The following is a 23,163-nucleotide window of genomic DNA, read 5'->3' as shown; positions in this document are numbered from 1 at the left end:
AAACTCCTCCCAGCTCTCTAAACAACATTTAATTTTTGCTATGTAAGTTCCACGAAACATGTTCCAATTTAGATAATTTTCTAAACAAAAAAATTAATAATAATTTCCTTTACGCTTTACGAGCTCGATCAGATATTTTTAAAAAATCTTAACACGACTAACAAGATTCCCTGAAATGGCTTAAAATATCTTGCCGTACTCTCAAGAAAACTTTATATCGGATACGCAGAGTTTAAAGTCTTGAAATGTATTATACTGCAAACAAGAAATTCCCCCCCCCTCTCCCCTCCCCCCTCCCACCAAAAAAAATCATGGAGATGTGCGAGACTCGAAACTTGCCAAAATATTCCAACTATCTCAAGAATATTCCAAATGGTGTGAAAGTTGTTCTCACATACATGTTCTTGAAATACCTAAAACATCAGACACTTTACTCTTAGAAAGTCCTTAAATCGCGACAAAGAACGCTTAAACAATTCCCCTAAAATACTTTATAATGAGTGAGAAAATTTGTCTACAAATGTGCCAGGGTGAAGACCTTCTCTGAAGGGAAGGAGGCGCACCCTTACACAACCCTGGAGGAACTGTATTGTGTGATGTGGCCCCACAGTGTATAGAGTACAGTGTATAGAGTACAGAGTACAGTGTGTAGAGTACAGAGTACAGTACTCGAGTGAAAGTGAGACACCGGGGCTCAGCTGGGGCCCCTAACACGACACTTCACGTGAGTGTCGTGACTACAGACACTCGCTCAACAGGACGACCAGTCGATCACCAGCACCACTCTCTGTACTACCACCAGTCACACATCTACCACCACCTACACTACCACAATCGCAACAACACACCAACTCCTTGCTACCACCACCGTCCGCCATCAACACACTGTTCTCACGTTATAAACATCAGCAACTCAGAATCCCAGACTTCCCCAAAATTTTACTTTCCATGTCATATTGACATTCACTGTCCTTATTTGACTTCAAATAAAGGTACGGACAGCTCAAGCTGGGGCGATTCATTGGCATGAAATGCAAATGAATCCGGAGCGATTAGCGCATAGAACGAGGTGCGGGTGAGGGCATCGGCACGACCCCTTTAACAAGAGTCGTCCCTGGGGGCAGAGCGGCTACCCGCGGCCTAACGCCCCCACACCAAATTGATATTTCAAGCTCGCTAGCACGATAATTATATTAATTGCAAACTTTCTTTTTAACAGTGATATGGATTCATGCTGTTCAGAGTGGGACGATGATGATGAGTTATCAACCCCCAGCAGTAACTACGTCACCCTTAATAGGCCAATCAGCAGGCGCCGAATTCTTGAGAGTAGCCAATCACACTGTGACTCTGAAGATTCTGGGATCGAATACCACTCCAACGAAGACGATCCGGTGCTTGAGGACCACTCAAGTATCGAAGATCGCACAGACGCTGACCAGTCCTCAGACGACGTGCACGACCAAGACACCGCGACGGAGTCTGACGACGACACACTTGACCAACACGAGCAGATTTCTGAAATTTCTTCACCTGGTCATGTCGACACTCCCGAGTTCGCCGACACTAAAGCAGACACAACAACAACAAGTCCGGACACTAAAACAGACGCCGGACCAACAAGTCCGGACACTGAAGCAGAAACCAGACCAACAAGTCCGGACACTGAAGCAGACACCAGACCAATAAGTCCGAACACTGAGGCAGTCACCAGACCAACAAGTCCGGCCACTGAAGCCATCGTGTGGACCAACGATGACACTAACACCGATGAATGCGCTGACGCCATCACCAAAGAAGCAGCAAACATGAGTTCTGAAGGGGACGTCGACCTGCCTCCCAGCACAAAGACTACCAAGCAGTTGTTTGAGGACCGAGTGAGGGAAGGAGGCAAGGAGCCGGTGGAGACGGCGGCCAAGTACCTGCAGGAGTACAGTGCCAACGACGTCTTGGAGAACAACAAGGTCGTGATTGTGGAGACAACGCCGCCAGTGTCAGCCAGGAGGCCTTCGCCAGCACAGGTGAGCATACACAGGTGTCAGGAGGCCTTCGCCAGCACAGGTGAGCACACACAGGTGTCAGGACGCACCACACCCTCATCATGCATGTGTGTATGCTACTATGTTTGTAAGATTTAATATCAAATTAATAATAAACTCAATGTGTGTGTGTGTGTGTGTAGGTCACTGAAGATATTGAAATGCTAAACCGTGATTATTCTAATGCAGTAATTTCCTGGTTAATACTTAACATCAGATTGGTCGATCGTAGGTGAAAGTAGCAAACCTCTTTGTTAAATACACACACACACACATACCCCCACATACACCACCACTACACATACACACACCACCACATATCCATCCACACACATCCACCCACACATAAACAGAAACAAACACTGGTCCTCACCAGTCCTCCCAAGATAGAACACCAAACGCTTGAGCAGAAGTGTGATGCGGCGCCGTCCACGGCACAATGACAGTCGTGCAGTACTGTCCAGACGGCTCACTTCCATGACAATCGTCCGGGTACTGTGCACAACTGTGACTACTAATCATGACTCTCGCGTCATCATGGCTGCACAGGACGCCAAAAACTTACAATCTTAATTTTCGATCCTAATTGAATAAGTTTAGAGTTTGCGTACATGACGTGATTCATAACTGATAGCAGTGAGTACTGGTGGTGGAGGCGGTGGGTGAGGAACCCGGGAGTGACTGACAGTAAGAGTTATCTTCGTCCCTTTTTATAAATCCACACACACACACACACACACACACACACACACACACACACACACACACACACACACACACACACACACACACATCAAATTCTGTATTTGTCAGCTATTCACTGACACCTTAACCATACTTCCCCAATAAACTCTAGGACAATCATGTGCTGTATGGGACTCATTTCTCAACTTCTCTAAGGTTCTGCCTCTACGGCAGATTCTCTCTCTCTCCAACTTCCTACAATCTGCCTTGTTTTCTGCAGTTGTTACTCAGATAGTCCCTGAATGATTATCGTTCTCAGACATGTAAATATTCTCCTACTCTGTTCTTTCAGTGACTGAATTAGCTGTTCAGAGGACATCATCCATAATTTTTTTTCCCGCCACATTCCTGCTTTTGACTGCTTGGGCCATTCACAATGTTCAAATATTCGAATGTAGCCTCAATGGTTGCTGTAGCCTCTCTTGACGCAGGCCACCATTTATCTCGGCCTCCTTTAATTCGGTTTAGCTGATGTCGGCTGCCACTATTCTTATTTTTTTGTTCTCATTTTGTAGCTGGTCCCTGTATTTTGTTCTCCCAATTTACTCTCATTTTTTCCAAATCTATCTGCCACAAGTTTTTGGTTTCCACAGAGTGTGTGTGTGTGTGTGTGTGTGTGTGTGTGTGTGTGTGTGTGTGTGTGTGTGTGTGTGTGTGTGTGTGTGTGTGCGTGTGCGTGTGCGTGTGTGTGTGCGTGTGTGTATGTGTGTATGTGTGTGTGTGTGGAAATGAGACAATTCTGTCTAGCATTTTATTAGTAGTCCTGCAGTGTAGTAATAAACATTGTCTCGTGTGACGTGGCCCCGTGCGTCCTCGCGTGTCCCCTTGTGTCCCTGTTCACCCGTGCGTGTGGGTGTGGGTGTCCCTGTCGTCGACGCAGGGGGACACGGGGCCGCCTGCCCTAGGGTGTCGTCGGCGCAAATGACATCCAATAACCAGAGCGGCGCGAGGCACGTCTGGGAGCCGGGGAAAGACTGTACGTGTCTCCGGGTCTTGTTGGGCTGAAGAGTCCAGGCTTTCCGTGGCCCTAGCACGCCGGGCCGGCACGCCAGGCCAGCACGCCGGGCCGGCACGCCAGGCCAGCACGCCACCGCTGACGAGAATATAAGAATTTTCACACCCAAGGCGGAGAATGGGAATGAGGCCGCTGGTGGCGTGTTGCGGTGACGACGTGTTGAGTCCTAGCGATGAGTCAGTGGGGGGGGGGGGTTGATGAGCCTGATGAGTGAGGATGAGTGTGAGGCACAATGGTAAAAAAAAATTGAATGTTTGAGGAAGTTGATGACGGGAAGATGAGTGGAGGCACAGACTGTGTGACTGGGACTGACAGCAGAAGGGAAAAGGAAGATTGATTGGTTGATGAAGATTAAGTCACCCAAGAGGTTTGCACGGGCATGAATAGCCCGTATGCAGATGTTGAGTCATAATGACGTGTCTGAGGAACGTTGACCAGACCAGACCACACACCAGAAGATGAAGGGGACGACGACGTTTGGGTCCGTCATGGACCATTATCAAGTTGATTGTGATGAGACGAGAAAGGCGCGGCCATAAGTAAGGCAAGAAAGAGGTAAGGAAGAGGAAATCTTGGAGGAAGGTACAAGGAAGACGAAAGATAAGGGTAACAAACGGTACGAAGAGGGGCAATAAAAGGAGGAATTGGGAACGAAAGAGAAAGTAAAAGAGAGAGAGAGAGAGAGAAAAGGAAGGTTAGGCTTATGTTAGGTCACATTTGTTAGAAAGTTTAGAACAGTTGAGTATGTACTGTCAAAGGGAAGAATCAACAGCACCACAGCCAGGACTCAGGGTCATGTTGGGAAGGTTGTGTGTCAGAGCCGCGTCGATAAGACAGCGTCTGTGAAGAGTAGAGGCAGGAAAGATTATTTTTAAAGAAGAACACAATAGCCCGTAAGATAAGGAAGTGGGTCCTGGCACAGTCACTACGGAAGACACGTGTAGGAACACCAAGACTCCAATTCTTAGCCTTTAATTTACATGACGGTTGGTATAGCCAATCACAGAGGCGAGTAGGGCCATGACGTCATCCCACAGAGCAGGCAGTGGCCGCTCTGAACTAGGCCGTCAGTTATTTCAGACCTCAGACAAGAGTAGGACCTCGTGACCTTGGCGTGCTGCATATATCTTAAGTACCTCTTATCGATAAACTACTGAAGTGAACTACTGTGTATCTCCACGACCAAGCAAGCACCGAACTACAAGGTAACTAATACAACACACCAGCCCGGGTCTCCTGACTGGCCACAACGTTCAAAATACAAAGTGCTAATCTAAGCAGAGTCATACGAACCCAAGCCACCCACCTAACGTAACCTTCCGATGCAGTGAACACGCGGATATGTGTGAGCCGCTACTTGTCACAGCACTTGTGTAACATGTTGGGGACCATAACGGCCGAAGTGAGACGTATTACTCAAGCGGACGAGTTGAACAGAGAATGTATTGATGAACTCCGAACACATCCAGCTTTGGTCTACACAGATTTCCTCGTGAAGGACGTTTCCGCAGCTGCTGGAAGATAGCGAACGTGTAACCAATATATGTAACAGAAAGAGATTAAGCAGGAGGCACTTAACTTCAGATCAGCATCTCTGACAAGCATCCTTTGCAAAGTAGTCGAAAAAATGATTAGGATAAGACCAGCTAAGCACCTAGACATGATTAGGTCTGTAAACAAACACCAACGGACTCCGCGTCTGGGGAAATATGGCTAACGAACCTCCTTCAGTTAAATGATAAACTAACGAAAATAGGACAGGACTGAGAAGGTGGATCAGAGTGAGGATTTCTGGACTGTCAAAGATTCTTTGGCATAGTACTTCAAGATATTTTTACACAAACTTGAGAAACAGGCAGAAGGAAGTAAATAAGGAGCATTGTTAATGATAAGAGGCTAGAAGTCGGACTGGCGTAGGGTTGCAAGCGAAGTGCCTCAAGGATCCTTACTGGGACCAATACTATTTTTTTAAATTTTTGTTAGTGACCCAATTACAGGAGATGAGTCCTATCTGCCGATGTTTGCAGCCGATACAAAACTAATGAGAAGAATGAGAGACATATGAGGATTGTAAGATTCTCCAAGAAGAATTAGACAAGCGGCAGAGTTGGTGTGAGAAACGATTTCTCGGGTTCACTATCGGCAAGTGCAAGGTGATGACAATCTCATCAGGTAACAAGATATTAGAAGGACGGATTATTATTAAGGGAAGCTACTTCCCAGTAACGAAAACACACAAAACATTGGGAAGCCAAGCCGAGCTCTGGAAACACATCTAAATGGCATAACATCAACGGCATACTTGGAAAAGTCATAACATCATTTAAGAACCAATTATAAGGAGGCATTTGTATCACTCTACATCACCTACAAGATACCAGTTATTTAGCATGCAGCAGCAGCATCGTCGAGGCCCCCACCACAAAACGCACATACAAAAAAAAACGAACAGGAAGAGAGATTTGCAACGAGACTTGTTCTAGAATTGCGAAGGCTTGAGTTTAGAGACTGAGAGAGCTGGACCTAACGCCACTAGAAGAGTGATAGAGGGATGATACAATTCGCATAATATACTTAGGGAGATTGTCAAAGTGAAAAAAATTGAGATATTCACAATGAATACAATAGAATAAGAGGTCATTGATAGAAGCTTGAGAAACAGATAAGGCATTATAAAATGTTCTTTTAGGACAATAGTTAAAAATTAAATTAATTAAATTATCAAATCGTCGAAGCGAACTACTATTTTTTCTAGTTGACTTGATAGCAAAATAGATCAGGTGTCATTGATTTAGACACCCGGCAGCCGGAAGGGAGGGGCTTAAGAGCTGTAGTTCGATCCAGTAGACAAATAGGTGAGTACACACACCACACACACGTGTGGTGTGTGTGTGTGTGTGTGTTTGTTTTCACTTTTTTGTGTGGGAAACTACAAAATTAGTTAATTGATTGACAGTTGAGAGGCGGACCGAATGAGCCAGAGCTCAACCACCCACAAGCACAACTAGGTGAGTATAACTAGGTGAGTACACACACACACACAGGTCGGGAATCAGTACATTAGTCAACCGACGTATATAAAGACAGTGCACAAGAGCTAACAGATCCTGCAGGCACAAATAAGAAACACAATTATTTTCGACTCAGCACTGTAGAATGATCAACTCCGCGTTTCCGTGGCCCTTTTCCTTGAAGACGCGCCCGTGCAGATATTCTGACCATCACGCCATTATGTAAAAAAAGTTGATTAATACATTGTTGACCCGGCAGGAGGCGGTGGACTCGGCGGAGGAAGAGCTGCAGCTGAAGCGGGCCGCCTACACTATCCGCAACAAGGAGGTGCAGCTGGAGGAGCTGCCGAGGCCTCACACCGTCCGCAGCGTCAAGCAGCTCTTTGAGGACCTCAACACTCCAGTCCATCACTTCCGCGTCTGGCGGGACCTTGGTAAGGTGCTTTCCCTCTACCCTCCTGCACTCTCCTGGGTAGGTGACCTCCAGGCACCTGGGTAGGTGACCTTTCAGGCACCTGGGTGGGTGACCTCCAGGCACCTGGGTAGGTGACCTCCAGGCACCTGGGTGGGTGACCTCCAGGCACCTGGGTGGGTGACCTCCAGGCACCTGGGTGGGTGACCTCCAGGCACCTGGGTGGGTGACCTCCAGGCACCTGGGTGGGTGACCTCCAGGCTCCTGGGTGGGTGACCACCAGGCACCTGGGTGGGTGACCTCCAGGCACCTGGGTAGGTGACCTCCAGGCACCTGGGTAGGTGACCTCCAGGCACCTGGGTGGGTGACCTCCAGGCACCTGGGTGGGTGACCTCCAGGCACCTGGGTAGGTGACCTCCAGGCACCTGGGTAGGTGACCTCCAGGCACCTGGGTAGGTGACCTCCAGGCACCTGGGTGGGTGACCTCCAGGCTCCTGGGTGGGTGACCTCCAGGCACCTGGGTGGGTGACCTCCAGGCACCTGGGTAGGTGACCTCCAGGCACCTGGGTAGGTGACCTCCAGGCACCTGGGTAGGTGACCTCCAGGCATCTGGGTGGGTGACCTCCAGGCACCTGGGTAGGTGACCTCCAGGCACCTGGGTAGGTAACCTCCAGGCACCTGGGTAGGTGACCTCCAGGCACCTGGGTAGGTGACCTCCAGGCACCTGGGTGGGTGACCTCCAGGCTCTTGGGTGGGTGACCTCCAGGCACCTGGGTGGGTGACCTCCAGGCACCTGGGTAGGTGACCTCCAGGCACCTGGGTAGGTGACCTCCAGGCACCTGGGTAGGTGACCTCCAGGCACCTGGGTGGGTGACCTCCAGGCACCTGGGAGGGTGACCTCCAGGCACCTGGGAGGGTGACCTCCAGGCACCTGGGTGGGTGACCTCCAGGCACCTGGGTAGGTGACCTCCAGGCACCTGGGAGGGTGACCTCCAGGCACCTGGGTGGGTGACCTCCAGGCACCTGGGTAGGTGACCTCCAGGCACCTGGGTGGGTGACCTCCAGGCACCTGGGAGGGTGACCTTCACTACCCCAGGGGAGCCTGTCGGGCAGAATTTAGGAAAGGTTTATTTATAAGGTTCAAGCTCAGGAAACAAAGGTGTCGACAAAATACATTAGAAGGTTTTGCAGAGTAGTTGACGGTATGAACAGGTCAAGTGAGGTGGTGGTAGGGGCCAAAACCGTCAGTAGTTTGAAAGCGTTATATGACAAAGAGTGCTGGGAAGACGGGACACCATGAACGTTGCTCTCATTCTGTAACTACACTCAGGTAAATAAACACAAATACACACACACACACACACACACACACACACACACACACACACACACACACACACACACACACTGGGGTCTGGGGCGCCGGTAGCTGTGTGGATAGCACGCTGGACACGTAATCCTGTGGCCCGTGTTCGATTCCCGGCGCCGGCGAGAATCAATGGGCAGTTTCTTTTACCTTGATGCGCCTGTTACCTAGCAGTAAAAAGGTATCTTGGAGTTAGACAGCTGCTACAGAGCTGCTTCCTGGCGGTGTTTGTGTGTGTGTGTGGGGGGGGGAAGATAGTAGTTAGTAACAGTTGATTGACAGTTGAGAGGTGGGCCGAAAGAGCAGAGCTCAACCCCCGCAAGCACAACTAGGTGAATTCACAGGTGTGCAGTACATCAATCAGGTGAATTCCCCCAAATTGTTACACACACAAATTATGCCCTACCAATAGAGCAAACAGTATTGATGCTCTGCCTCTCCCTCTGCGACAGGTCGTTTCCGGGACATCAAGTCCAACCCATCCAGCAAGATCCTCAGATTTGACCGGAGCGACAGCAGTGAGTTGGCCACCAGCCGCTGCTTGAGGATCGGTTCCTCCTTCACCCTCCCTCGCTCCCTCAGTCACCACACCAGTCCTCTCGTCTCGCCCGCATCCAACCCTAGGTCCACCAAAGGTGACTTCCAGTCTTCAACGTTCCCTAAAGAGTCTTCGAAGCAAGAGAAACCATTACGCAAGTCAGTGAAGCAGGAGCCAGTGAGCACCCAGGGGTGCCAGCCCGTCGCCCTCAGGAAACCCACCGTCCGCGGGTTTAACGTGAAGAAGGCGCTGATGGAGGACCCGAGAACGTTCCAGGGGCGTGCCACCGATCCCACCAACACCAGTCAACAAGGCACAAACGCTAACCACAAGCTAAACCACAAGTCAACCAGTCACAACTATAAAAGCCAGCTCGTCAAGGACAAGTCGCATCACTTGAGGTAATTGTCAAAATCCCTTTCAAATGTCAACACAACACTATATCAACCATATATACTTAAATATAATATAATATTATATATATATATATATTATATATATGTCGTACCTAGTAGCCAGAATGCACTTCTCAGCCTACTATACAAGGCCCAATTTGCCTAATAAGCCAAGTTTTATTGAATTATTTGTTTTTCGACTACCTAACCTACCTAACCTAACCTAACTTTTTTGGCTACCTAACCTAACCTAACCTATAAAGATATGTTAGGTTAGGTAAGGTTGGTTAGGTTTGGTCATATATCTACGTTAATTTTAACTCCAATAAAAAAAATTGACCTCATACATAATGAAATGGGTAGCTTTATCATTTCAACAGAAAAAAAATTGAGAAAATATATTAATTCTGGAAAACTTGGCTTATTAGGCAAATCGGGCCTTGCATAGTAGGCCGAGAAGTGCGTTCTGGCTACTAGGTACGACATATATATATATATATATATATATATATATATATATATATATATATATATATATATATATATGCGAACAAGCCTGAATGGTCCCCAGGACAATATGCAACTGAAAACTCACACCCCAGAAGTGACTCGAACCCATACTCCCAGAAGCAACGCAACTGGTATGTACAAGACGCCTTAATCCACTTGACCATCACGACCGGACATAATGAGGTGATAGCCGAGGCTATTTGAACCACCCCACCGCCGGCACTCGGATAGTAATCTTGGGCATAGCATTTTACCAAATCACCTCATTCTTTGGGGCACACGTGAGGAACACAAATGCAAACAAGCCTGAATGGTCCCCAGGACAATATGCAACTGAAAACTCACACCCCAGAAGTGACTCGAACCCATACTCCCAGAAGCAACGCAACTGGTATGTACAAGACGCCTTAATCCACTTGACCATCACGACCGGACATAATGAGGTGATAGCCGAGGCTATTTGAACCACCCCACCGCCGGCACTCGGATAGTAATCTTGGGCATAGCATTTTACCAAATCACCTCATTCTTTGGGGCACACGTGAGGAACACAAATGCGAACAAGCCTGAATGGTCCCCAGGACAATATGCAACTGAAAACTCACACCCCAGAAGTGACTCGAACCCATACTCCCAGAAGCAACGCAACTGGTATGTACAAGACGCCTTAATCCACTTGACCATCACGACCGGACATAATGAGGTGATAGCCGAGGCTATTTGAACCACCCCACCGCCGGCACTCGGATAGTAATCTTGGGCATAGCATTTTACCAAATCACCTCATTCTTTGGGGCACACGTGAGGAACACAAATGCGAACAAGCCTGAATGGTCCCCAGGACAATATGCAACTGAAAACTCACACCCCAGAAGTGACTCGAACCCATACTCCCAGAAGCAACGCAACTGGTATGTACAAGACGCCTTAATCCACTTGACCATCACGACCGGACATAATGAGGTGATAGCCGAGGCTATTTGAACCACCCCACCGCCGGCACTCGGATAGTAATCTTGGGCATAGCATTTTACCAAATCACCTCATTCTTTGGGGCACACGTGAGGAACACAAATGCGAACAAGCCTGAATGGTCCCCAGGACAATATGCAACTGAAAACTCACACCCCAGAAGTGACTCGAACCCATACTCCCAGAAGCAACGCAACTGGTATGTACAAGACGCCTTAATCCACTTGACCATCACGACCGGACATAATGAGGTGATAGCCGAGGCTATTTGAACCACCCCACCGCCGGCACTCGGATAGTAATCTTGGGCATAGCATTTTACCAAATCACCTCATTCTTTGGGGCACACGTGAGGAACACAAATGCGAACAAGCCTGAATGGTCCCCAGGACAATATGCAACTGAAAACTCACACCCCAGAAGTGACTCGAACCCATACTCCCAGAAGCAACGCAACTGGTATGTACAAGACGCCTTAATCCACTTGACCATCACGACCGGACATAATGAGGTGATAGCCGAGGCTATTTGAACCACCCCACCGCCGGCACTCGGATAGTAATCTTGGGCATAGCATTTTACCAAATCACCTCATTCTTTGGGGCACACGTGAGGAACACAAATGCGAACAAGCCTGAATGGTCCCCAGGACAATATGCAACTGAAAACTCACACCCCAGAAGTGACTCGAACCCATACTCCCAGAAGCAACGCAACTGGTATGTACAAGACGCCTTAATCCACTTGACCATCACGACCGGACATAATGAGGTGATAGCCGAGGCTATTTGAACCACCCCACCGCCGGCACTCGGATAGTAATCTTGGGCATAGCATTTTACCAAATCACCTCATTCTTTGGGGCACACGTGAGGAACACAAATGCGAACAAGCCTGAATGGTCCCCAGGACAATATGCAACTGAAAACTCACACCCCAGAAGTGACTCGAACCCATACTCCCAGAAGCAACGCAACTGGTATGTACAAGACGCCTTAATCCACTTGACCATCACGACCGGACATAATGAGGTGATAGCCGAGGCTATTTGAACCACCCCACCGCCGGCACTCGGATAGTAATCTTGGGCATAGCATTTTACCAAATCACCTCATTCTTTGGGGCACACGTGAGGAACACAAATGCGAACAAGCCTGAATGGTCCCCAGGACAATATGCAACTGACAACTGACAACTGGTCAAGTGGATTAAGGCGTCTTGTACATACCAGTTGCGTTGCTTCTGGGAGTATGGGTTCGAGTCACTTCTGGGGTGTGAGTTTTCAGTTGCATATTGTCCTGGGGACCATTCAGGCTTGTTCGCATTTGTGTTCCTCACGTGTGCCCCAAAGAATGAGGTGATTTGGTAAAATGCTATGCCCAAGATTACTATCCAAGTGCCGGCGGTGGGGTGGTTCAAATAGCCTCGGCTATCACCTCATTATGTCCGGTCATGATGGTCAAGTGGATTAAGGCGTCTTGTACATACCAGTTGCGTTGCTTCTGGGAGTATGGGTTCGAGTCACTTCTGGGGTGTGAGTTTTCAGTTGCATATTGTCCTGGGGACCATTCAGGCTTGTTCGCATTTGTGTTCCTCACGTGTGCCCCAAAGAATGAGGTGATTTGGAAAATGCTATGCCCAAGATTACTATCCGAGTGCCGGCGGTGGGGTGGTTCAAATAGCCTCGGCTATCACCTCATTATGTCCGGTCGTGATGGTCAAGTGGATTAAGGCGTCTTGTACATACCAGTTGCGTTGCTTCTGGGAGTATGGGTTCGAGTCACTTCTGGGGTGTGAGTTTTCAGTTGCATATTGTCCTGGGGACCATTCAGGCTTGTTCGCATTTGTGTTCCTCACGTGTGCCCCAAAGAATGAGGTGATTTGGTAAAATGCTATGCCCAAGATTACTATCCGAGTGCCGGCGGTGGGGTGGTTCAAATAGCCTCGGCTATCACCTCATTATGTCCGGTCGTGATGGTCAAGTGGATTATGGCGTCTTGTACATACCAGTTGCGTTGCTTCTGGGAGTATGGGTTCGAGTCACTTCTGGGGTGTGAGTTTTCAGTTGCATATTGTCCTGGGGACCATTCAGGCTTGTTCGCATTTGTGTTCCTCACGTGTGCCCCAAAGAATGAGGTGATTTGGTAAAATGCTATGCCCAAGATTACTATCCGAGTGCCGGCGGTGGGGTGGTTCAAATAGCCTCGGCTATCACCTCATTATGTCCGGTCGTGATGGTCAAGTGGATTAAGGCGTCTTGTACATACCAGTTGCGTTGCTTCTGGGAGTATGGGTTCGAGTCACTTCTGGGGTGTGAGTTTTCAGTTGCATATTGTCCTGGGGACCATTCAGGCTTGTTCGCATTTGTGTTCCTCACGTGTGCCCCAAAGAATGAGGTGATTTGGTAAAATGCTATGCCCAAGATTACTATCCGAGTGCCGGCGGTGGGGTGGTTCAAATAGCCTCGGCTATCACCTCATTATGTCCGGTCGTGATGGTCAAGTGGATTAAGGCGTCTTGTACATACCAGTTGCGTTGCTTCTGGGAGTATGGGTTCGAGTCACTTCTGGGGTGTGAGTTTTCAGTTGCATATTGTCCTGGGGACCATTCAGGCTTGTTCGCATTTGTGTTCCTCACGTGTGCCCCAAAGAATGAGGTGATTTGGTAAAATGCTATGCCCAAGATTACTATCCGAGTGCCGGCGGTGGGGTGGTTCAAATAGCCTCGGCTATCATCTCATTATGTCCGGTCGTGATGGTCAAGTGGATTAAGGCGTCTTGTACATACCAGTTGCGTTGCTTCTGGGAGTATGGGTTCGAGTCACTTCTGGGGTGTGAGTTTTCAGTTGCATATTGTCCTGGGGACCATTCAGGCTTGTTCGCATTTGTGTTCCTCACGTGTGCCCCAAAGAATGAGGTGATTTGGTAAAATGCTATGCCCAAGATTACTATCCGAGTGCCGGCGGTGGGGTGGTTCAAATAGCCTCGGCTATCACCTCATTATGTCCGGTCGTGATGGTCAAGTGGATTAAGGCGTCTTGTACATACCAGTTGCGTTGCTTCTGGGAGTATGGGTTCGAGTCACTTCTGGGGTGTGAGTTTTCAGTTGCATATTGTCCTGGGGACCATTCAGGCTTGTTCGCATTTGTGTTCCTCACGTGTGCCCCAAAGAATGAGGTGATTTGGTAAAATGCTATGCCCAAGATTACTATCCGAGTGCCGGCGGTGGGGTGGTTCAAATAGCCTCGGCTATCACCTCATTATGTCCGGTCGTGATGGTCAAGTGGATTAAGGCGTCTTGTACGTACCAGTTGCGTTGCTTCTGGGAGTATGGGTTCGAGTCACTTCTGGGGTGTGAGTTTTTATATATATATATATATATATATATATATGTCGTACCTAGTAGCCAGAACTCACTTCTCAGCCTACTATGCAAGGCCCGATTTGCCTAATAAGCCATGTTTTCCTGAATTAACATTTTTTCTCTAATTTTTTTCTTATGAAATGCTAAAGCTACCCATTTCATTATGTATGAGGTCAATTTTATTTTATTGGAGTTAAAATTAAAGTAGATATATGACCGAACCTAACCAACCCTACCTAACCTAACCTATCTTTATAGGTTAGGTTAGGTTAGGTAGCCGAAAAAGTTAGGTTAGGTTAGGTAGGTTAGGTAGTCGAAAAACAATTAATTCATGAAAACTTGGCTTATTAGGCAAATCAGACCTTGCATAGTAGGCTGAGAAGTGCGTTCTGGCTACTAGGTGTATATATATATATATATATATATATATATATATATATATATATATATATATATATATATATATATATATATATATATATATATATGTCGTACCTAGTAGCCAGAACTCACTTCTCAGCCTACTATTCAAGGCCCGATTTGCCTAATAAGCCAAGTTTTCCTGAATTAATATATTTACTATAATTTTTTTCTTATGAAATGATAAAGCAACCCTTTTCTCTATGTATGAGGTCAATTTTTTTTTATTGGAGTTAAAATTAACGTAGATATATGACCGAACCTAACCAACCCTACCTAACCTAACCTAACCTATATTTATAGGTAAAGTTAGGTTAGGTAGCCAAAAAAAGCTAGGTTAGGTTAGGTAGGTTAGGTAGACGAAAAAACATTAATTCATGAAAACTTGGCTTATTAGGCAAATCGGGCCTTGAATAGTAGGCTGAGAAGTGCGTTCTGGCTATTAGGTACGACATATATATATATATATATATATATATATATATATGTGGCTGATGTAGCGTTGTAGAATATAGTTGATATATATATATATGTCGTACCTAGTAGCCAGAACGAACTTCTCAGCCTACTATGCAGGGCCCGATTTGCCTAATAAGCCAAGTTTTACTGAATTAATATATTTTCTCTAATTTTTTTCTTATGAAAGGATAAAGCTACCCATTTCATTATGTATGAGGTCATTTTTTTTTTATTGGAGTTAAAATTAACGTAGATATATGACCGAACCTAACCAACCCTAACCTAACCTAATCTATCTTTATAAGTTAGGTTAGGTTAGGTAGCAGAAAAAGTTAAGTTAGGTTTGGTTAGGTAGGTTAGGTAGTCGAAAAACAATTCATGAAAACGTGGCTTATTAGGCAAATCTGGCCTTGCATAGTAGGCAGAGAAGTGCGTTCTGGCTACTAGGTACGACATATATATATATATATATATATATATATATATATATATATATATATATATATATATATATATATTATATATATATAATATATATATATATATATTATATATATATAATATATATATATATATTATATATATATATATATATATAATATATATATATTATATATATATATATATATATATATATATATATATATATATATATTATATATATATATATTATATATATATATATATTATATATATATATATATATATATATTATATATATATATATATATATATATATATTATATATATATATTACATATATATATATATATATATATATATATATATATTATATATATATATATATATATATATATATATATATATATATATATATATATATTTATATATATATGGCTGATGTAGCGTTGTAGAATATAGTTGATGTAGTATATATATATATATATATATATATATATATATATATATATATATATATATATATATATATATATATATATATATATATATATATATTAGTCAAATCAATTCAATTTATTTCTTTATTATGCACCCCATACCCATCCCGTGGGCCTATATATCGCTCAAGAATTGTGGAACATGTTAAATTTTGTCCTTAAATTGCGGTCATTTGTCTACAGTAACATTTAAAACACAACACAGGGCTTGATATCGATATTATTAATGACCGAGTGATACTCTTAAAGTTATTTTTAATATCAATAACTTTTTTACTTGTTTCCTCCGGGCCGACACGCGATGAACTGGGCCACGAGGCAATAATAATATGATAATGTATGATAGTGAATGCAAGCACAAGACACGGTTATATGTGGCTCGCTAATACTTTAGCTACGAAGGCGACGGCCAGCCTGACCTCACGAACACACACTGCCGGATGGTAAACTTTCCATTTCTCGGTGTATACAGCGAGAGTTTACCTTAGTCCTGGACTACACTCAGGACTAAAGTCTACTTTTGGTGCTCGGTTAGTCAGGTGTGGTGACGGCTGATGAACACACTCCAAGTGTCTCATCAACGCGTCAAACGCCTAACAAGAACCAAGACTCAGGCCGGTGAGACGCTCTTTATCCTGCACGAGTTTCTGCCTCTCATTACCTTTATAGATATTGATCAAGCTAAGTAGCCCATTTGTGTGTACCGACAGTGAGGCGGCCACGGACCGCTCGGACACGGAGTCCCTGGCCTCGGACATCAGCGAGGACAGCGGCGTCAGCAATGACTCCAATATTTCGTCAGCGTCGTCAGTGTCGACGTCCACCTACCGGGCGTTAGATGCTTACGCCTCTGACCCAAGCTTTAAGGTCAGTATATTACGTCAGGATTATGTCATCCTGTTGTGTACTCACTAGGTGAGTACACAACACTCACCTAGTTGAACTTCGGCTTTTTGGTCCCGCCTCTCAACCGTCAATCAAGTGGTGTACTGATTCCCGAGCCTACTGGGCTCTATCATATCTACATTTGAAACTGTGTATGGATTCAGCCTCCACCACATCACTTCCTAATGCATTCAATTTACTACCTACTCTGACACTAAAAAAGTTCTTTCTAATGTCTCTGCGACCCATTTGGGCACTAAGTTTCCACTTGCGTTCTCTAGTGTGTGCCCCCCCCCTGTGTTAAATAAACTGTCTTTACCCTATCAATTCCTCTGAGAATCTTGTATTTGTTGATTATGTCTCTCCTAATTCTTCTGTCTTCCAACGACATGAAATTTAGTCCCCGTAGTTTCTCCTCATAGTTCATACCCCTTAGCTCGGGTACTAGTCTGGTTGCATTCTCTGAACCTTCTTCAATTTAGTCTTGTGCTTGATGAGATGCGGACTCCATGTCGGATCTGCATACTCCAGGATTGGTCTGACATGTGGTATACAAGCTGTCCTCCTCCTGTCTTAATCCTCCTCACAATTTTTAGCATCATCAGCAAACATTGAGATGAGTCTATACCTTTTGGAAGATCATTTAGGTATATCAGAAAAAGGATAGGTCCGAGTACAGAATCCTGTGGGACTCCGTTGGTGACTTAATGCCATTTTGATGTCTCACCCATCCAGTAACACTCTACTTCCTATTGCTTAGATCTCTTGTCCACTAGAGCACTCTACTATTTACTCTTGCCTGCTTCTCCAACTTATGCACCAGCCTCTTATGGGGTACTGTGTCAAAGGCTTTCCGACAGTCCAAGAAAATACAGTCTGCCCACCTTCCTCGTTCTTGCTTAATCTTTGCCACATGTGTGGTTATGTATGGACGTGTGTGACTGAAGGAATGTGTGGGGCCATAGAAGAATGTGTGGGTTATGTAAGAATGTGTGTGAGGCTATGTAAGCGTGGAGGATGATGTCATCCGCCAACCGGATGCTGCTGGCCACAATTGGGACACTCAACAATGACATCATTACCTATGTAAATATGACAGTTTACCTGTGACCTTCCGTGAGGGTGTCCGTCAACAGTAACATGCGGCGACGGACGCCTAAACAGGTAACGGTAAAGAGTACCTGGGGGGCGTCAACAGGTGGAGGACCCGAGTCACCAGCACCGTTGGACACTATGGGAGCTGTATCATCCTGTTGATCAGTCAATTAACCCTTCACAGTCCTCACCCCTCCCTCCCTCCCCCCCCCTCTCTCTCTCTCTCATACGCACATTCAGCCTAACACTCACCAATGTAAAAACATGAGTAATAAAAGCCAGCGTGTTAACTGGCCAGAAGACGGAGAGGCGGGGCCAGGGAGCTATTTCTCAACACTTAAGACACATTTAGACAAGTACATCCAGGCGAGTACTTCATGTCACGCTCCAGGACTCCTTATATTCCAAACATTCACTCCCATCTACCCTGCCCAACCACTTGGGCTGGACGGTAGAGCGACCGTCTCGCTTCTTGCTGGCCGGCGTTCAATCCCCCCGACCGTCCAAATGAAATATCTAGAAGGAACCATTCCTTCCCTCCGTCCTATCCTAAATCCTTTTCCCTTACATGTGCTATATAGTCGTAATGGCGTGGCGATTTCTTCTGATAAATACCCCAAGGGTGCAAGCCCACAATAGAAGCCCAACTTCAGGGAACCTATTTACTGCTAGGTGAACAGCTGACCACCAGACACAGCTCGGGTCACCCACAGGGTCACTTGGGGGTCACCTAGGTGACCTCCTAGGGGGTCACCTAGGAGGTCACTCAGGGGGTCACCCAGGGGGTCACCCAGGGGGTCACCTAGGAGGTCACCCAGGGGGTCACCCAGGGGGTCACCTAGGAGGTCACCCAGGGGGTCACCCAGGGGGTCACCTAGGAGGTCACTCAGGGGGTCACCCAGGGGGTCACCTAGGAGGTCACCCAGGGGGTCACCCAGGGGGTCACCCAGGGGGTCACCCAGGGGGTCACCTAGGGGGTCACCCAGGGGGTCACCTAGGAGGTCACTCAGGGGGTCACCCAGGGGGTCACCTAGGAGGTCACCCAGGGGGTCACCCAGGGGGTCACCCAGGGGGTCACCCTGCGTTCTTCCTCTTATGTGGTGCCCTCAGACGCTCGCAGTCCTCACAGAATGGAGCAAAGGAGGGCGAGTAAACTGCGCTTCTGAGACCAGAAAATGGAATGTAGTCAACCCTTGAACTACGGTTACAGGTTAGCCCCTTAGTTGTTTCTCGGTGGATACCCCCAACCATGCCTCGGTGGATACCCCCAACCATGCCTCGGAGGTTACCCCCAACCATGCCTCGGAGGTTACCCCCAACCATGCCTCGGTGGATACCCCCAACCATGCCTCGGTGGATACCCCCAACCATGCCTCGGTGGATACCCCCAACCATGCCTCGGTGGATACCCCCAACCATGCCTCGGTGGATACCCCCAACCATGCCTCGGAGGTAAACATTAATCAAAGATTACAGTCGGAGGGACGGATCCTTGAGAGGACAAGGCCACAAGTCCTGAACCCTGGGGAAGGAGTTACCCAGCGACCTCAACGGTACCCCAAGACTGGGTACAAGTCACAAAAGTCAAGCCTGGCACCGGGCCGAAGAAGTAGAAGAGTAGAAGTAGAAGAGTAGAAGTGGAAGAAGAAAATAAGAAGAAGATAACAACAACGGGGAGTAGAAGAATACCCAGAACCCCATTCAGGTACAATCCAGGTAAGACACAGACCAGGCGAGGCCGGGGAACAACTAGTAGATAAAGATTCACTAAGACCGTCAGACCACCAGACCCTCCAGCCCAAATATTAGCCAAGAACGCAGCATACATACCACCATCATTAATATGTGCATACTCATCAGCTTAGCTGAACTGAACCAGCCAAGACATAAGGTGAGAAATAACGCACACCAGAGTGCATCAGAGTGCCCCAGAGTGCCCCAGAGTGCATCAGAGTGCACTAGAGTGCACCAGAGTGCATGTGGATTATTTGCAAAACTTGGACTGGCGCTAACTCGACCCCTAGAGGATTCAGGCGGACGCAGGTTAAATAACGTTTAGCATGTCGTGGTCCAGGGGTTAAGATACGCGTCTAGGGTAACCCCAGGACGCTGGTTCGAGCCCCGTCCCGCTTCAATGATTTTCTCATAGATATACCAGGTTATTGTGATATGCTGGAGTATGACCTGAGAAAGCCTCGCCTCGGAACAAGGCAGCAAGGAAACAATTTTGAGCAAGAGAGTCACATCTCTGGCAACACGAGCAGCACCCAGATAACACCACACAGCAGCACCCAGATAACACCACACAGCAGCACCCAGATAACACCACACAGCAGCACCCAGATAACACCACACAGCAGCACCCAGATAACGCCACACAACAGCACCCAGATAACACCACACAGCAGCACCCAGATAACACCACACAGCAGCACCCAGATAACACCACACAGCAGCACCCAGATAACACCACACAGCAGCACCCAGATAACACCACACAGCAGCACCCAGATAACACCACACAGCAGCACCCAGATAACACCACACAGCAGCACCCAGATAACGCCACACAGCAGCACCCAGATAACGCCACACAGCAGCACCCAGATAACGCCACACAGCAGCACCCAGATAACACCACACAGCAGCACCCAGATAACGCCACACAGCAGCACCCAGATAACGCCACACAGCAGCACCCAGATAACGCCACACAGCAGCACCCAGATAACGCCACACAGCAGCACCCAGATAACGCCACACAGCAGCACCCAGATAACGCCACACAGCGGCACCCAGATAACACCACACAGCAGCACCCATATAACGCCACACAGCAGCACCCAGATAACGCCACACAGCAGCAATCAGGAAGACCGTGCTGGTCCTCCCAAGACGGGGCCAATCAGGCGTCCACCATCAGATCACCCGGATGAAACACAAAGGATTCGTTGTAAGCTAAAATGAACAAAGAGGGTTGAGTATGCGGTCATCTGGCAACTAAACGGTTTTACTTCATTTTATTACAGTCTCCTCAACTTTACAGGAGGAAATTAAATATGTTGAATGTTCGTGTGTTATATTCTTGTAGGGTAAATCCATTGGTTCCCAGTGAGTTCCAACGTTGTCTTGATCAACCCCGCTATGATATCCAACTATAGTCAACACAACTAACTCTTCGCCGTTGATGAGCTACATGAAATATGGTGTTCAGTTTCTGAACCGGTTATGTGCCTCTGTAACCCCTTCCACCACCGCTCACGGGATGGGTATGGGGTGCATAATAAAGAAATTGAAATTGATTCTCCGCTGTTGATAAACACATACAATCGGGCGCTGCCGCTGAGAATATAGTGAAGCTGCCAGTGCTGGTGCTTGTGAGCGGGTTAAGACCACCAAACATTCCCAGAGGTTCCTCTTGCCTAGATTACTGTTATCAAGGTTCCCGCGATGCCTCTTCTTCACACACCAGATGATGCGGTCCTATTTATGCACGCCCCTTGATACAAGGGCCACCAGGCCCCTTGATACATAGACCACCAGGCCCCTTGATACAAGGACCACCAGGCCCCTTGATACATAGACCACCAGGCCCCTTGATACAAGGACCACCAGGCCCCCTACATACAAGGACCACCAGGCCCTCTACATACAAGGACCACCAGGCACCTTGATACAAGGACCACCAGGGCCCTTGATGCCCGTAGTGTCGGTGGTGGGAATGAAGCTCCTGGAGCCCCACACCTCAACAACCGTTCACACAGCTACTGATAACTTGGCTCCATTTGGAACAGTCTTGCTGACTTCTGAGAAGACCGCCCTAAAAGCTTCTCACAGTCAAATTAGTATATTGTAGTCGTTATCCTCCAGCCATTAAGGAACTGTCTCAGGAGAGACTCGACCTGGGTATCAAGGATAAATGCACTATCAGTGAATTTAAGGGTTCAGTCTGACATCTACTGAAGCTTCTTCAGGAGTTTAGCCACGTTGTGTGACCCAGTTACAAAAACGTGTACGCCCCTAGTTGTGCTTGCGGGGGTTGAGTTCTAGCTCTTTGGTCCCGCCTCTCAACTTTCAATCATGTTTTTTTTTCACACACCGCCCCCCCCCCCCCCCCCCGCTCCAGGAAGTAGCCTGTAGCAGCTGTCTAACTCCCAGGTATCTATTTACTGCTAGGTAAACAAGGGCATCAGGGTGAAAGAAACTGTGCCCATTTGTTTCTGCCTCCGCCAGGTATCGAACCCGGACCCCAGGACTAAGAATCCCGAGCGCTGTTCACTCAGCCATCAGGCCCCCTAAAGCCTGACGTTCCACATGTGCCAGTCTTGTCGAGTGCCATCTTTCCCCGCCTGGGAAACACACATTTCTACACACAGGAAATTAATCTGCTACTTTACTGAAACTTATTACGTCCTGAACTAAATAAAATATTCACTTTTGTCAGGAAGAAGTTATTTATGACTCCCACACTGGTAACATAATATTATAGTGACCAGTCGCCCCATAACACCCCTTCTCCACCCCACCCCACCCCTGCATCACCCTTACTGCTTCCCCACTACTCCCTAACCCCTCCCTGATCATTCCTCACCCCCATTCTGACCTCCCTTACCCACACTAGTCTTCCCTCACCCCCCCGTGAGGGAAGACTAGTCGCCCCATAACACCCCTTCTCCCCCCCACAACACCCCTGTCGCCACGACCAGGGGGGGGGGTGACACAGTCCCTGCCCAAATGACTTATCGTAATCACTGATCAAGTAAACTGTTGCCACTCACCATAAACAGTTATATTTCCCACTCGTGTTTACCGACGACGATGATTTTCCAAGTTTAGGGTTTGTAGAGCGACAGCTTAATAATAATAATAATAATATATTCCAACATTGTGTACCGAGCAAGAGTCTGGTGGTGATATATCGGCCAACAGTATTATTGAGAGAGGTAGTGTTAACTATATTATTGAGAGAGGTAGTGTTAACTATATGCTTGAGAACGCGAGGTTAGGACGAGTATTACC

General features: G+C 47.0%; 2 protein-coding genes across 2 annotated transcripts in view; one reads left to right on the top strand and one right to left on the bottom strand.

Annotated features, from left to right (window-relative positions):
* Positions 1 to 23,163, bottom strand: part of MCU (mitochondrial calcium uniporter) — a 417,353-nt gene that overhangs the window by 270,965 nt on the left and 123,225 nt on the right. The window lies entirely within an intron of this gene.
* The window catches only part of LOC123748382 (serine-rich adhesin for platelets), an 80,020-nt gene that overhangs the window by 38,005 nt on the left and 18,852 nt on the right, over positions 1 to 23,163 (top strand). Inside the window, exons 4-7 of the mRNA XM_069325285.1 lie at positions 1,220 to 2,021; positions 7,069 to 7,243; positions 9,040 to 9,526; positions 16,875 to 17,031. Coding sequence (XP_069181386.1) covers positions 1,220 to 2,021; positions 7,069 to 7,243; positions 9,040 to 9,526; positions 16,875 to 17,031 — 1,621 coding nt within the window. The remainder of the gene's footprint in view (positions 1 to 1,219; positions 2,022 to 7,068; positions 7,244 to 9,039; positions 9,527 to 16,874; positions 17,032 to 23,163) is intronic.

This window comes from Procambarus clarkii, chromosome 16 (assembly GCF_040958095.1).
Source record: "Procambarus clarkii isolate CNS0578487 chromosome 16, FALCON_Pclarkii_2.0, whole genome shotgun sequence".
Classification (NCBI taxonomy): Eukaryota; Metazoa; Arthropoda; class Malacostraca; order Decapoda; family Cambaridae; genus Procambarus; species Procambarus clarkii.
Note: the sequence above shows the minus strand (reverse complement) of the source record. Positions and strands in the feature narration are given on the sequence as shown.